This window comes from Oncorhynchus mykiss, chromosome Y, assembly GCF_013265735.2.
Source record: "Oncorhynchus mykiss isolate Arlee chromosome Y, USDA_OmykA_1.1, whole genome shotgun sequence".
NCBI classification, from domain to species: domain Eukaryota; kingdom Metazoa; phylum Chordata; class Actinopteri; order Salmoniformes; family Salmonidae; genus Oncorhynchus; species Oncorhynchus mykiss.
This window is the reverse complement of record NC_048593.1, coordinates 21897891-21914169: the sequence shown is the minus strand read 5'-3', so window position 1 is coordinate 21914169 and position 16279 is coordinate 21897891. Positions and strand designations below refer to the sequence as shown.

General features: G+C 41.9%; 1 protein-coding gene across 2 annotated transcripts in view; it reads left to right on the top strand.

The window, feature by feature from the left end:
* Positions 1-16279, top strand: part of LOC110509815 (astrotactin-2) — a 457880-nt gene that overhangs the window by 423337 nt on the left and 18264 nt on the right. For both annotated transcript variants that reach the window (XM_036967227.1, XM_036967228.1), the window contains one exon: positions 7037-7178. In XM_036967227.1, the coding sequence (XP_036823122.1) occupies positions 7037-7178 (142 nt within the window). The remainder of the gene's footprint in view (positions 1-7036; positions 7179-16279) is intronic.

Genomic DNA, 16279 nt, shown 5'->3' with positions numbered 1-16279 from the left:
CCACGGTAAGACAAATTGTATTTAAATGGAAACAGTTCAGAGAATGAGAATGCTCAATCAGGTTAAGAAGAATCCTAGAGTGCCAGCTAAAGACTTACAGAAATCTCTGGAACATGCTAACGTATCTGTTGAAGAGTCTGCGATACGTAACACACTAAACTGTAATGGTGCTCATGGGAGGACAACATGGAAGAAGCCACTGCTGTCCCCAAAAAACATTGCTGCATGTCTGAAGTTTGCAAAAGTGCAATGATGTTCCACAGAGCTACTGGCAAAATATTCTGTGGACAGATTAAGCTACAGTTGAGTTGTTTGGGAGGAACACACAATACTATGTGTGGGGGGGAAAAAAGGCACAGCGCACCAGCAACAAAACCTCATCCCAACTGTAAGGTATGGTGGAGGGAACATCATGGTTTGATGGTCTGCTTTGCTGCCTCAGGGCCTGGACAAGCTTGTTATCGTCGATGGAAAAATTAATTCCCAAATTTATCAAGACATTTTGCAGGAGAACGTTAGGCTATCTGTCCGCCGGTTGAAGCTCAACAGAAGTCGGGTGATGCAACAGGACAACAACCCAAAACACAGAAGTAAATCAACAGAATGGCTTCAACAGAAGAAAATACGCCTTCTGGAGTGGCCCAGTCAGGGTCCTGACCTCAACCCAATTGAGATGAAGTGGCCTGACCTCACGAGAGCAGTTCACACCAGACATCCCAAGCATATTGCTGAACAGAAACAGTTTTGTAAAGTGTAATGGTCCAAAATTCCTCCTGACCGTTGTGCAGGTCTGATCCGCAACTACAGAAAACGTTTGGTTGAGGTTATTGCTGCCAAGGGAGGGTCAACCAGTTATTACATCCAAGAGTTCACATACCTTTCCCACCCTGCATTGTGAATTTTTACACGGTGTGTTCAATAAAGACATGAAAACGTATAATTGTTTGTGTGTTATTTGTTTAAGCAGATTGTGTTTGTCTATTGTTGTGACCTGGATGAAGATCAGATCAAATGTTATGACCAATTTATGCAGAAATCCAGGTATTTCCAAAGGGTTCACATACTTTTTCTTGCCACTGTATGTGTACATTTATTTTGCAACGCCTGTGCACACAACAGACCGATCTGCATCTTAGGGCTCCTGTGAGATGAACACAGTGGAGGACGGAGTGGCCCAACGTTGTTTACAGGTCATTTCAACAAAACAATTCAATGTGATGAAGTTAAAAAAACGTGGAAATTGGATTTGAAATAAGTCATCAACGTATGGGAATTTAGTATTTTTCTCACCTAACTTTAAACCTAAATCCAATGTCATAGTGACTTTGATTGATTTCACTTTGAATTCAGGTTAGTTGACAACTCAACCAAATGTAAATCAAATCTAGACGTTGAACTAATGTCTGTGCCCAGTGGGGAATGTGTGTGTGTTTGTGTGCATGTGTGTGTGTGTGTAAGGGTGTGCGCACGTGCCTGTGTTTGTACATGTGTGTTTGTGGCGGTTAGCCTCAGTGCAGTGAGCTCTCACTCTCTGGCGGGGTTCAGTATTTTGTGAGTGGACAGGACAGCCATGGGTGGGCAGGCTGGCTGAGAGACAGGAGCGTGAGCCCTGCTGTTTGTCTTTGGCCTTTTTGAAACTCACAATTATGTGATAATTACACATCTATAAAAGGATATCCTTGATCTAGACTGCACCAAGTCACGCATCAGCCCCTGATTTATTCTGATTATCAAAACATACAAAAGACATCATTCCTTCACAGACCACATCCAGAAACATTAAACTTCTGACTTCTCTCTCCCACCCTCCCTCCTTCTTGCTCTCTCCTCCCTCCTCTGCCCTTCGACCTTCCTTTTCTGCGCTCTCTTTCTACCTTTAGCCTGCATGAAGCAGCAGATTTATGGCTTGTCCGGGACATTCCTTTCATAGTTGTGTCATTGAAAGGGAAGAGTAGACTGGAAAAGGCATTCTGAGGCAAGCTGTATTGGGTCAAGAGTCAATCTTAAATACATCATTATGGTTTGTTTACGCTAAAGATCAAGTGGTCTGATAGGGACGATTTACTGTTTCACAAATAATTTGGACTGTTAGCATATACCGAAAGCCAAGTATGCTATCTGCGAGGAAAGGTAAACCTGAACGCTTCCGTAATCCTGCCTTGTTATTACTTTTGTAAAATTATTTATTTTTGTCTGAAAAATGTAACATTCTTGCTAGGCTAAGACGTTCTAAAACACATTCTATCCCATTGAACATCACCAAGTCATTCTTCCAGTTTATGGTAGCCCCTAATGACACTTGGTCATCGCTTCGTTCGCATCGCAATTAACTGTTAACGCGAAACAGGTGGCCTACCATAACAGTGTAGATGAACTAATGAAAAAGCACAAAACAACAACAACAAAAACTAAAGAGATAAGCAATTAAATGAGAGGAAAACGGTGAATGAAGAGCTGGGCCTGGTTTCTCGAAAGCGATGGAACTTAGGCTTCCGTGTGTTTTAATGATACATCTTTCCTACAACGGTCGAGTATGTAACATCCATTTCCAAAAACACCACACAGAGAGAACATTTTCTAAGTGCGTCGTTGAGGCATCGAAAGGATCGAAAGAAGAAAGCATTACTTTTGGATCAGTGTTCTCCCTTTACAATCTCACCTTAACAAATTATTCCACAATACTGACGATAGGTCAGCTCCTAGAGCGATATCCCCTGTGGCTACAAATTTTGAGGTGTCTTATTCCAATGCTTACCCTATAATAATGAACTAAATCAAGATTTGGCACATCAGTACACATCATGAAATATATTGAGCCAAAAATTACAGAGTATCGTACAAATAGCTTTTTTTTTTAAACAAATTCAATTAACATGAAATTGATTTCAATATCATTCAAATTTTTCTTGGGTGAATGGTCAGGGGGCCACAAGAAGCCTAAACAGATACTGTATACAATTTTACTTAATCATTTCAAACCTTGTTGAAATGTGTATATGATCACATATACAGTCTCTCTCTATTATGTGTGGGAATACTTTGGAACAGATTTCAAAAATTAAAATCACTTGGAGCTGATTTGCTGGTGTTTTTGCCATCTTTTATGTTCAACAGTAAATAGAAAATCTGAAAACTTGGGGGGGGGGGGGGGGGGGGACAATTAAAATCACCCTGCTACACTTTATATACAGTGCCTTGCGAAAGTATTCGGCCCCCTTGAACTTTGCGACCTTTTGCCACATTTCAGGCTTCAAACATAAAGATATAAAACTGTATTTTTTTGTGAAGAATCAACAACAAGTGGGACACAATCATGAAGTGGAACGACATTTATTGGATATTTCAAACTTTTTTAACAAAATTGGGCGTGCAAAATTATTCAGCCCCTTTACTTTCAGTGCAGCAAACTCTCTCCAGAAGTTCAGTGAGGATCTCTGAATGATCCAATGTTGACCTAAATGACTAATGAGGATAAATACAATCCACCTGTGTGTAATCAAGTCTCCGTATAAATGCACCTGCACTGTGATAGTCTCAGGGAGGTCCGTTAAAAGCGCAGAGAGCATCATGAAGAACAAGGAACACACCAGGCAGGTCCGAGATACTGTTGTGAAGATTTGGATTTGGATACAAAAAGATTTCCCAAGCTTTAAACATCCCAAGGAGCACTGTGCAAGCGATAATATTGAAATGGAAGGAGTATCAGACCACTGCAAATCTACCAAGACCTGGCCGTCCCTCTAAACTTTCAGCTCATACAAGGAGAAGACTGATCAGAGATGCAGCCAAGAGGCCCATGATCACTCTGGATGAACTGCAGAGATCTACAGCTGAGGTGGGAGACTATGTCCATAGGACAACAATCAGTCGTATAGTGCACAAATCTGGCCTTTATGGAAGAGTGGCAAGAAGAAAGCCATTTCTTGAAGATATCCATAAAAAGTGTTGTTTAAAGTTTGCCACAAGCCACCTGGGAGACACACCAAACATGTGGAAGAAGGTGCTCTGGTCAGATGTAACCAAAATTGAACTTTTTGGCAACAATGCAAAACGTTATGTTTGGCGTAAAAGCAACACAGCTGAACACACCATCCCCACTGTCAAACATGGTGGTGGCAGCATCATGGTTTGGGCCTGCTTTTCTTCTGCAGGGACAGGGAAGATGGTTAAAATTGATGGGAAGATGGATGGAGCCAAATACAGGACCATTCTGGAAGAAAACCTGATGGAGTCTGCAAAAGACCTGAGACTGGGACGGAGATTTGTCTTCCAACAAGACAATGATCCAAAACATAAAGCAAAATCTACAATGGAATGGTTCAAAAATAAACATATCCAGGTGTTAGAATGGCCAAGTCAAAGTCCAGACCTGAATCCAATCGAGAATCTGTGGAAAGAACTGAAAACTGCTGTTCACAAATGCTCTCCATCCATCCTCACTGAGCTCGAGCTGTTTTGCAAGGAGGAATGGGAAAAAAATTCAGTCTCTCGATGTGCAAAACTGATAGAGACATACCCCAAGCGACTTACAGCTGTAATCGCAGCAAAAGGTGGCGCTACAAAGTATTAACTTAAGGGGGCTGAATAATTTTGCACGCCCAATTTTTCAGTTTTTGATTTGTTAAAAAAGTTTGAAATATCCAATAAATGTTGTTCCACTTCATGATTGTGTCCCACTTGTTGTTGATTCTTCACAAAAAAATACAGTTTTATATCTTTATGTTTGAAGCCTGAAATGTGGCAAAAGGTCGCAAAGTTCAAGGGGGCCGAATACTTTCGCAAGGCACTGTATCTTTGAATACATTCATCTCGGTTTTCATATGAAGCATCTTTCACGGTTACATTCATTCTGAAGTTATTGGTGGTCACAGAAAGACAGATAAACAGCTTGATTTTGTGTTTAGCTGATATATGTGTATAAAGTGATGCGGAAGGGCAAAAAAAAAAAGCATCTACCGACGTACTTAGCTGTGGTCTAATAACGAGTGTTTTCAAGAGTAACTTTAGTAATGATGGTTTTGGGAAACAGCTGGGAGATCTAACGATGCTCCTACGAAAGTTCTAACTATGAACGTAGCCTTAAGATACTTTTGGGAAACGGGGCCCAGATCTGTTCCATAAATCGTGAGCAGCAGCAGCTTGGTGGTATGCGGGCCAAGGCCACACATACGGTGGAATCATAAGGACAATGTTGACTCCGACCCCAGGATCAAAAGGGACTGCTCGGCTATGCTAAGACAATATGGCTTACAAATACATACCCATCCCATCCTCCATAAAAACATGGTCAAGCATGTAAACACTTTTACATGGTTTCGGGACAGTAAATCACCGTGTGCCGAGCACCATCCGCTTACAGAGGTCTATGTCATTTTAAGTGTTCTTTTTGCCAAGTGCTCTTATTAAACAAGGTATCAGCCTTCATGGACAAAGCCTGTGATGTGTAAGCATGGTGTGTTTGAACTAGTGTCGATGTGCTCTCTTATTTCATTTTTGGTTGGATTAACATGGATGTTTCGAAGAAGGATCTGGCAACGTATTGTTTACTGAGTGTGCTGGTGGTCTTCACCAGAGATTGCGTGGATTGTGTTTCTGGGAACATGTCAAGTCTTTCATTCGTTCACCTCTTTCCTCCTCTCTTTTGCAACCCTCCTTACCATCACCGCATGCCCCACCAGACTTCATGTACTATGAATGTACAAAGACTACTTGTATGTACGCTTTCATTCAAAACATGTGGACTGAATATATGTGAACTAATTCATCCCAGAGAGAAAATGTACACAAGCATAACATAAACTTTCAAGTAAATCATCAATTATATCGGTAGAGGATCAAGAAAATTCCAAGACAATTCCAGTTAGGCCTATTTCAGCATGTTTCTCAAAAGAGGATTTCAGTCCAGCAGGAAAAACAACCTATAGTGTACATGTTCTGCTTTCCTCCTGTGAATAAATAAAGGTCCAATTTGCATTGCATGTTTAGAAAGAGAAAACCTTCGAAATAGTAAACCTGGCACAGGGAGACTCGAAGTATAGGAATGTGTTTGGGAAACCTACTATACACAGACCCCTTTCTGGGAACATGTCAAATCTTTCATCCGTTCACTTCTTTCCTCACTTTTGCAACCCTCCTTACCATATCCTCCTGCCCCATCGGACAGACATATTCCCTGTGTTTATAAGTTGGCCTGCATGTCATAAGCTGAAGCTAAGCTCCCTTTACATCTTGTAGAAATCGTTTGAAATCCCCAACATTTTAGAGCTTTTAAACTGTTTCGACAGCTCTCTCTCTTTTCCATCACCCCTCTGAGCGCTGGAAACGGTTTGGTGCATGTCTGAATGAACAAGTGTGTCATTATTTTCCCTTAAGCTGACATGAAAGATATTTCACAACTTGTGAACTGGTGTTTGTGAGACACAGGGGTTCTCAGTGAGATATCATTGTAACAGTACCATGTGGCCATAAAGGAGAAAAGTCCTGTTTTCTTACGGTTCTATAATGTACTGTGTAGGGCCGGCTGCCAGAGGAAGTCTGATTTCATTTTGCCTCAGGATTTGTGCTTCAGAAATCTTTCCCTCTGGGCTGAGCTGAAGTGAAACTCGGAATGACTTGGAACACAATTAAGCGCCAAGTGGAAGGATCGATGCTGGAAAGAATCTCCCTCTTAAAACTTAATTCATTACTTTTCATTGCACTTGTGTCTGTTTTCTGTTGAAACATGTGCCATGTGACCAAGGCTAGCTTGGCATGTGTTTGTTTTGTAAAACATATCATCGAAGAACAATAGGTGAGAGTGCATGTTAGGACAAAACAGCAGACTTGTGGCCTTTCTGGTAGAGTTGCCACTTTATTTAAGAGGAACAGGACATGGGTTCCAACATGGTCAATGCACAGTAAGTTTATTAACCCTGTGATTGTCTCCCCTTCCATCTTTTCCTCTTCATACATCTATTCTCTCACTTTCTCTCATTCTACATCTTCTGTCTCACTCTTTCCTTCTTTCTCTCTTTCTTTCTCCTCCCATCTCCGGTAGGTGAGGTGTTAAGTCTGGTGGATGACCTGTTCTCTGGTTTGGGTTCGTCCTGTGTGGTTGCAGGTCGGAGGAATGGAGACCATCCTCACTCTGTGCTCTACTCGCTGGTCTTCAAGTGCCTGGAACCCGACAGCCTCTACAAGTAAGATCCCCCAACCTAAAATACTTTGGACCTGGGCCCATATTCATAAAGCCTCTCAGAGTTGGAGTGCTGATCTAGGATCATGTCCCCGCTGTCCATGTAATCTTATTCATTATGATCTAAAAGGCAGAACTGAGCCTAGATCAGCACTCATACTCTGAGACGCTTTATTAATACGGGCCCAGATTTACTATGGCTTTGCACCATTCCACGGGTGAAATGAAAAGTAGGCTAAACAACAAGGTAGAAATTAAGGAGAAAATAGGAGAAAAGACAGATGTTTTTGTTTTTGTTCTGTTGTTCACTTCTCTGTTGTAAGTGTTGCTGTTGCCCTTTACATCAGCCTCAGAGACGGAGTCTGTTGAGTTGTCGCCACGTTAAAACCCTTCTCACCTATACATTGTTTGACTCGCAGCTCGTTCTAACCAAATTGACCATACTTTCATGAGTTCAGAATTCACATTACCATTAAAAAAACAAACATTATTAATCAGTGGCATTGTTGTTATTTTTGCATCTTTCCTAAACAAGAATGACTTGACAAATATCATCTGGCCAGCACCACATACTTTCCCTGAGTGTCTGTACTCCCATTGGCAATTGGACTTGTATAGGCCATGTTTTAATTCCCCCCACCCAGAACACAGCTGGCTCGTATTAGGCGGGCGGCACATATTTTGGTCTCACCAGGGTGGAAGTGGTGGATGCTAGTATTATTGTTTCCGTTATTGTTCCGTTTGTCATGAGGCCTTTTGCAATGGAGGAAATCGTGGTCATGGTGAATAACGAGCATCACAACCAACCAACCGACCATCGTGATGTTTGTGTCACACAGAAACTGGAGGAGACTGGAGCCATTGACCAGTTGGTCTGTCTGGTGCTCATAGTCTGGGGCGGTTAGCAAACAGTCAGACAGACCACTCCTAATCCTTCTATAGACATGATAATTAGTCATAAAGACTCAGAACCATAACACATTAAGCAGCACGGAAGACATGCATGGAGGAAACACACACACACACACACAGGTCAATCAGTTGCATGCACACGTTCAAACCCACTGACACACAATAATATGTTCAGCAGTTGAAGCACTACTTCATTTATGGACAGTAATAAGTACAGCCTTGAGTCCCTCACTTAAGAATGTGTGACGGGTATAGTCAACCCTACATCCCATTAGGGTTAGCAGAGAACACTTTAGGGTTTCCATGGACAGCTGCTAGTAAACTTTGCAGGTGTTTCATTTTGCAAAGGGGATTCACTTAGTTGAGTCCTTGTCTTGGGTGAGTATCAATATAGAGTAAAAAGAAAAGCCTATTAGTGGGATAGTGAAGAGATGAAATTAAATCAGCTGTGTCCACATGGAGGCTGAGTCCACATGAATGTTCCATAAGCGGCCCTGCTGCCAACAGAGACTATGCTGTTTATGTTTGTCTGAAGCCCCGGGTAGCCTCGACAGACGCAGGCTAAGCATGCCTTTATGAATCCATCACAGTTGGAGACTTTTATGTTGCGCTGTTCGGAGGAGATCTCAGAGAGGCAGTAAATGAGTCTTCAGAGGGTCCAGGGGTCTGCAGCCTGCCTTCCCAGGGACCATCGCTGGGATGTGCATTTGATAGCAGCACTTTGTTCTCCTTGGGTATAATTTCCCTGTCCCTCTACCTCGTCTCCACATCTTGAAATCAAGTTAGATGGGCACAGTGTGCTCTGAAACCAAGCAGGCCACAGATGCAAACGAAGAGGGGACACTCCGATCATCACACCATGTTTCTCTCCTCTGAGCTCTCTCAACTTTTGTTTGGTGTTTTATGTGTGGCCCTGTCTGTTTTTCCACCTTGTTTATTTTGGGAACCGGGCCTCTGCAGCTGTGCAAGACACAGATAGGTGCTTATGTTAAAGGTGCACTATGTAGAAATCGCACTGGCATTTTCTGTTTGCTAAAATTCTAATAGTTTGCCTAATTTCAGTTTATGTGACAAAACAAGCCATTTCTATGTGAATTTGGTCAGGTCCCCAAATAGTTACATATTGCAACTTTAAAGGACTGTTGGGGGCAGCGCTCCTACAGCAGAAGTCATAACAGCATGATAGTGAGAGTATATTGAGAGGGATGATGTATTCAAGCTTAAAAAGGTAGTAGGAGATTCCTGTGCAACCGGTTGCAACTTCCCTTCCTTCCCACCATCTGCCTTGAGCAACCTGGAGGTCAATCCAAACAAGAGAGCGATGAAGAGAGAGAGCTTACTAGATGGTGAAACTTGGAAGCCTCTGCTTCCTATTTTCTGAGCATAGGGAGAGAGAACACTGCCTTGTATACGTCCACCTGTACAAGGCAGTAGTGCCCACCTTCGCCCGGACCCTAAAGGACATCGCCCTCAACCGCAGCCCCAACACCTCACACAGGAGCAACAGATCAACAGACGCCACGCCCAGACCAACAAGACACTCGTCCAGACCTTACTCGCCCAGCCATCTTACATATAAAACCTTATTTGTTCGTCAAAAATTGTGAATAACTCACCACAGGTTAATGAGAAGGGTGTGCTTGAACGCATGCACATAACTCTGCAATGTTGGGTTGTATTGGAGAGAGTCTCAGTGTTAAATCATTTTCCACATGTGGTCTCTGCCTGTATTTTGTTTTCATTCTAGTGAGGGCCGAGAATCCACTCTCACGTAGGTACGTGGTTGCAAAGGGCATCAGCGTCTTAACAGCGCGATTTGCCAAGGAAAGAAACTCTGAGCTTAGCCCTATCCAGATATCTGACAGTGGCTTCTGATTAAATACAGTACAATTTTCACAGATGAGGCTCTCTTGTTCAGATATCGGTAAGTGGACTGGAGGCAGGGCAAGCAAGGGATAACGAATCCAGGTGTTTGTGTCGTCCGTTTCGGGAAAGTACCTGCGTAATTGCGCACCCAGCTCACTCAGCTGCTTCGCTATATCACATTTGACATTGTCTGTAAGCTTGAGTTCATTTGCACACAAAGAAATCATACAGTGATGGAAAGATCTGTGCTTTGTTAATGCAGACAGAGAAGAGCTCCAACTTCTTAATCATAGCCTCAATTTTGTACCGCACATTGAATATAGTTGCAGAGAGTCCCTGTAATCCTAGCTTCAGATGATTCAGGCGATCACCCAGATAGGCCAGTCGTGTGAGAAACTCGTCATCATGCAAGCGGTCAGACAAGTGAAAATTATGGTCATAAAAGAAAACTTTAAGCTTGTCTCTCAATTTAAAAAAAAAAATGTGTCAATACTTTTCCCCTTGATAACCAGCGCACTTCTTTCTGTATGTTGTAAAAGCGTTACATGGTCGCTGCCTACATCATTGCATAGTGCAGAAAATACACAAGAGTTCAGGGGCCTTGCTTTAACAAAGTTAACCATTTTCACTGTAGTGTCCAAAACGTCTTTCAAGCTGTCAGGCATTAACCTTGGCAGCAAGAGCCTCTCTGTGGATGCTGCAGTGTACCCAAGTGGCGTCGGGAGCAACTGCTTGCTCGTACATTACCACTCCATTATGTCTCCTTCTCAAGGCTTTTGCGCTATCAGTAATGATACCAACACATCTTGACCACCAAAGTCCATTTGATGTCACAAAGCTGTCCAGTACTTTAAAAATATCCTCTCCTCTTGTCCTGGTTTCCAGTGGTTTGCAGAAGAGGATGTCTTCCTTAATTGACCCCCGTAAACATAACAGACATACCAGGAGTGTCACGTTCTGACTTTTATTTCCTTTGTTTTGTCATTATTTAGTATGGTCAGGGCATGAGGGTGGGCAGTCTGTTTGTTTTTCTATGATTTTGGGATTTCTATGTTTCGGCCTAGTATGGTTCTCAATCAGAGGCAGGTGTCATTAGTTGTCTCTGATTGAGAATCATACTTAGGTAGCCTGGGTTTCACTGTTTGTTGGTGGGTGTTTGTTTCCGTGTCTGTGTTTGTCGCCACACCGTACTGTTTCGGTTTGTTCACGGTTATTGTTTTTGTATTTTAGTGTTCAGTTTATGTCAGCTCTCCAATCAATGGGGCTGATCAATCAGCTGTAGGGGATTTCAGGACACCGTCCTGAAACACACACATAACAAACCACAACACAGAAACTGGGGAATGTAACAAACACAATAGAAAAAAAGTATATACAGTGGGGCAAAAAAGTATTTAGTCAGCCAACAATTGTGCAGGTTTCTCCCACTTAAAAAGATGAGAGAGGCCCGTAATTTTCATCATAGGTACAATTCAACTATGACAGACAAAATTAGAAAAGAAATCCAGAAAATCACATTGTAGGATTTTTAATGAATTTATTTGCAAATTATGGTGGAAAATAAGTATTTGGTCACCTACAAACAAGCAAGATTTCTGGCACTCACAGACCTGTAACTTCTTCTTTAAGAGGCTCCTCTGTCCTCCACTCGTTACCTGTATTAATGGCACCTGTTTGAACTTGTTATCAGTATAAAAGACACCTGTCCACAACCTCAAACAGTCACACTCCAAACTCCACTATGGCCAAGACCAAAGAGCTGTCAAAGGACACCAGAAACAAAATTGTAGACCTGCACCAGGCTGGGAAGACTGAATCTCTAATAGGTAAGCAGCTTGGTTTGAAGAAATCAACTGTGGGAGCAATTATTAGGAAATGGAAGACATACAAGACCACTGATAATCTCCCTCGATCTGGGGCTCCACGCAAGATCTCACCCCGTGGGGTCAAAATGATCACAAGAACGGTGAGCAAAAATCCCAGAACCACACGAGGGGACCTAGTGAATGACCTGCAGAGAGCTGGGACCAAAGTAACAAAGCCTACCATCAGTAACACACTACGCCGCCAGGGACTCAAATCCTGCAGTGCCAGACGTGTCCCCCTGCTTAAGCCAGTACATTTCTAGGCCCGTCTGAAGTTTGCTAGAGAGCATTTGGATGATCCAGAAGAAGATTGGGAGAATATCATATGGTCAGATGAAACCAAAATATAACTTTTTGGTAAAAACTCAACTCGTCGTGTTTGTAGGACAAAGAATTCTGAGTTGCATCTAAAGAACACCATACCTACTGTGAAGCATGGGGGTGGAAACATCATGCTTTTGGGCGGTTTTTCTGCAAAGGGACCAGGACGACTGATCCGTGAAAAGGAAAGAATGAATGGGGCCATGTATCGTGAGATTTTGAGTGAAAACCTACTTCCATCAGCAAGGGCATTGAAGATTAAACGTGGCTGGGTCTTTCAGCATGAAAATGATCCCAAACACACCGCCCGGGCAACGAAGGAGTGGCTTCGTAAGAAGCATTTCAAGGTCCTGGAGTGGCCTAGCCAGTCTCCAGATCTCAACCCCATAGAAAATCTTTGGAGGGAGTTGAAAGTCCGTGTTGCTCAGCAACAGCCCCAAAACATCACTGCTCTAGAGGAGATCTGCATGGAGGAATGGGCCAAAATACCAGCAACAGTGTGTGAAAACCTTGTGAAGACTTAGAGAAAATGTTTGACCTCTGTCATATCCAACAAAGGGTATATAACAAAGTATTGAGATAAACTTTTGTTATTGACCAAATACTTATTTTCAAATAAATTCAAATAAATTCATAAAAAATCCTACAATGTGATTTTCAGGATTTTTTTTCTACTTTTGTCCGTCATAGTTGAAGTGTACCTATGATGAAAATTACAGGCCTCTCTCATCTTTTTAAGTGGGAGAACTTGCACAACTGGTGGCTGCCTAAATACCTTTTTGCCCCACTGTATATATAAAATTCTATTTGTTGCAAGAATTTTGTATAATCAATTAATAATGGAAAAATTCTACGTTTTGAATCTGGCGTCATGTATCAGTTCATAAACCATGTGCCGTGGAATTGGTACATATCTTCCAAACTATTTTTCATTGGTTGGTTCTTTCCTTTACTATTCTCTTTACTCCACTAAATAGAGCAAGGTTCAGCACCTGCCTCCCAGTGCTTTGGATGTTACTCTAGGACCAGAGCTGAGGTTCAGAGGCTGAAATAGAAGTCGGCAGACGCAGGTGTAAATCACAGAAAAAGACACAGCAAAACACGATAAACCTGACATGACCCAACCTGGCTGGAGACTTATGAGGTGTTGCCTTTATACTGTAAGCTCTGAAACACGCTGCCAACTATCATTCAGAAGAACAACATGTATTTCTTCTACACAGGCGCCATACCAGCCTATGGGAGATTACGACCTGACAAAGGCTTTTTGAAAGGCCAGCTAAAGCTTTCTTCCTTCATGCAAAGAACCTGTATGTTATTTCCAACCCACAGTCAAACCTACCAAGATGATCTATTTGTTGCTGTCCAGTTGGAAAAAGCAACACAATAGTGGTTATCTAGTTGAATTGGTTTATCCAGGAGTTGGTGAAATTGCAAAGTCAAAGAAATTGTAAAGACGAAAAATAATGGATACCTTGCCAGCAAATGAAGATACAACTAAGTGTCTGTCTTTCATCATGTGAATAATGTATTATTTAAGATGTGAAGACCTGTAGACCACACAAGTGAAAACACTATCTGGTCAACCCAACAAGTAGGACAAAGTCTTTCTTTGTTTTTATTAGCATGACCAAAGGGGGATTTATTAAGTGTATGCCCAGGGTTGGGGAGGAACTGATTACATGTAATCCTTTATGGTCATACTTTATTTGGATTGTCCTATGTAGATGATGTAATCAGATTACAGATACCTTTGAAAAATTTGAGATTACTTCACGGCTTACTTTTAAATTCAGAAAGGATGTTTGCGGGGAAAAAACACAACATTGACACCTTTCTGGTTTCTCAATGACATTCAATTCAGCATTGAAAAAGGGCACAAGTTTAAGTTTGTTCCACCTGAGCGAGTCTGACCACAAGTCGGAGACCACTATGATGATACAACAAATAGGTTTGATGGATCCTTTTTCTCTTCTTCAACTTTCAAGTTTTTAATGTCACGTGAACAAGTACAGTGAATTGCCTTCATACAGGCTCTAACCCCAACAATGCAGTAATCAGTAATGTAATGTAATGCAGTAAGATGAAGATGGTGCCGAAGAGGATGGTGGACATTTTACATGCTCCTAACTCACTGCTCACTAGTTTTTTTGCCTTGTTTGTAACTTATTTTCTTACTTATTTTGTACATAATGTTGCTGCTACCGTCTCTTATGACCGAAAAGTACTTCTGGACATCAGAACAGCAATTACTCACCTCAAATCGGAAGAAGCTTTTTCCTTTTTATTTTATTTATTTATTTATTTTACCTTTATTTAACCAGGTAGGCAAGTTGAGAACAAGTTCTCATTTACAATTGCGACCTGGCCAAGATAAAGCAAAGCAGTTCGACAGATACAACGACACAGAGTTACACATGGAGTAAAACAAACATACAGTCAATAATACAGTATAAACAAGTCTATATACAATGTGAGCAAATGAGGTGAGAAGGGAGGTAAAGGCAAAAAAGGCCATGGTGGCAAGGTAAATACAATATAGCAAGTAAAACACTGGAATGGTAGTTTTGCAATGGAAGAATGTGCAAAGTAGAAATAAAAATAATGGGGTGCAAAGGAGCAAAATAAATTAATTAATTAAATACAGTTGGGAAAGAGGTAGTTGTTTGGGCTAAATTATAGGTGGGCTATGTACAGGTGCAGTAATCTGTGAGCTGCTCTGACAGTTGGTGCTTAAAACTAGTGAGGGAGATAAGTGTTTCCAGTTTCAGAGATGTTTGTAGTTCGTTCCAGTCATTGGCAGCAGAGAACTGGAAAGAGAGGCGGCCAAAGAAAGAATTGGTTTTGGGGGTGACTAGAGAGATATACCTGCTGGAGCGTGTGCTACAGGTGGGAGATGCTATGGTGACCAGCGAGCTGAGATAAGGGGGGACTTTACATAGCAGGGTCTTGTAGATGACATGGAGCCAGTGGGTTTGGCGACGAGTATGAAGCGAGGGCCAGCCAACGAGAGCGTACAGGTCGCAATGGTGGGTAGTATATGGGGCTTTGGTGACAAAACGGGTTGCACTGTGATAGACTGCATCCAATTTGTTGAGTAGGGTATTGGAGGCTATTTTGTAAATGACATCGCCAAAGTCGAGGATTGGTAGGATGGTCAGTTTTACAAGGGTATGTTTGGCAGCATGAGTGAAGGATGCTTTGTTGCGAAATAGGAAGCCAATTCTAGATTTAACTTTGGATTGGAGATGTTTGATATGGGTCTGGAAGGAGAGTTTACAGTCTAACCAGACATCTAAGTATTTGTAGTTGTCCACGTATTCTAAGTCAGAGCCGTCCAGAGTAGTGATGTTGGACAGATGTTGGACCTTTAACGAGTCCGACGAGAAGGATATACTGCTCTCCCGGGAACAGGCCCAAATCCCTGTCATTTGCGTGAAGAAAAGAGGGCGCAGGTCTTCTGCCTTCTGAGAATCCGTAGGCGAGCGAGTATACTCCCCCTGCCAACTGGCTAACTTGCAGTCATTGGGAAATAAAATTGATGACCTGTAAACTGTAATATCTTATGTTTCACCGAGTCGTGGCTGAACGATGACATGGATAATATAGAGCTGGTGGGAATTTCCATGCACCGGCAGAACAGAGAAGCTACTTACCAGACGAGGGGTGGGGTGTGTGTCTATTTGTCAATAACAGCTGGTGTGCGATGTCTAATATTAAAGAAGTCTTGAGGTATTGCTTGGCTGAGGTAGAGTACTTATGATAAGCTGTTGACCACACTAAATCAATTAAAAAATCTAATCAAATTTTATTTGTCACATACACTTGGTTAGCAGATGTTAATGCGAGTGTAGCGAAATGCTTGTGCTTCTAGTTCCGACAGTGCAGTAATATCTAACAAGTAATCAAATTCGCAACAACTACATTATACACACAAATGTAAATGGATGGAATAAGAATATGTACATGTAAATATATGGATGAGCGATGGGAGTTAGGCAAGAGGCAATAGTTGGTATGAAATACACTATATACATATGAGATGAGTAATGTAGGATATGTAAACATTATTATTGTGGCATTTTTCAAAGTGACTAGTGATACCTTTATTAAATCCATTTATTAAAGTGGCCAGTGATTT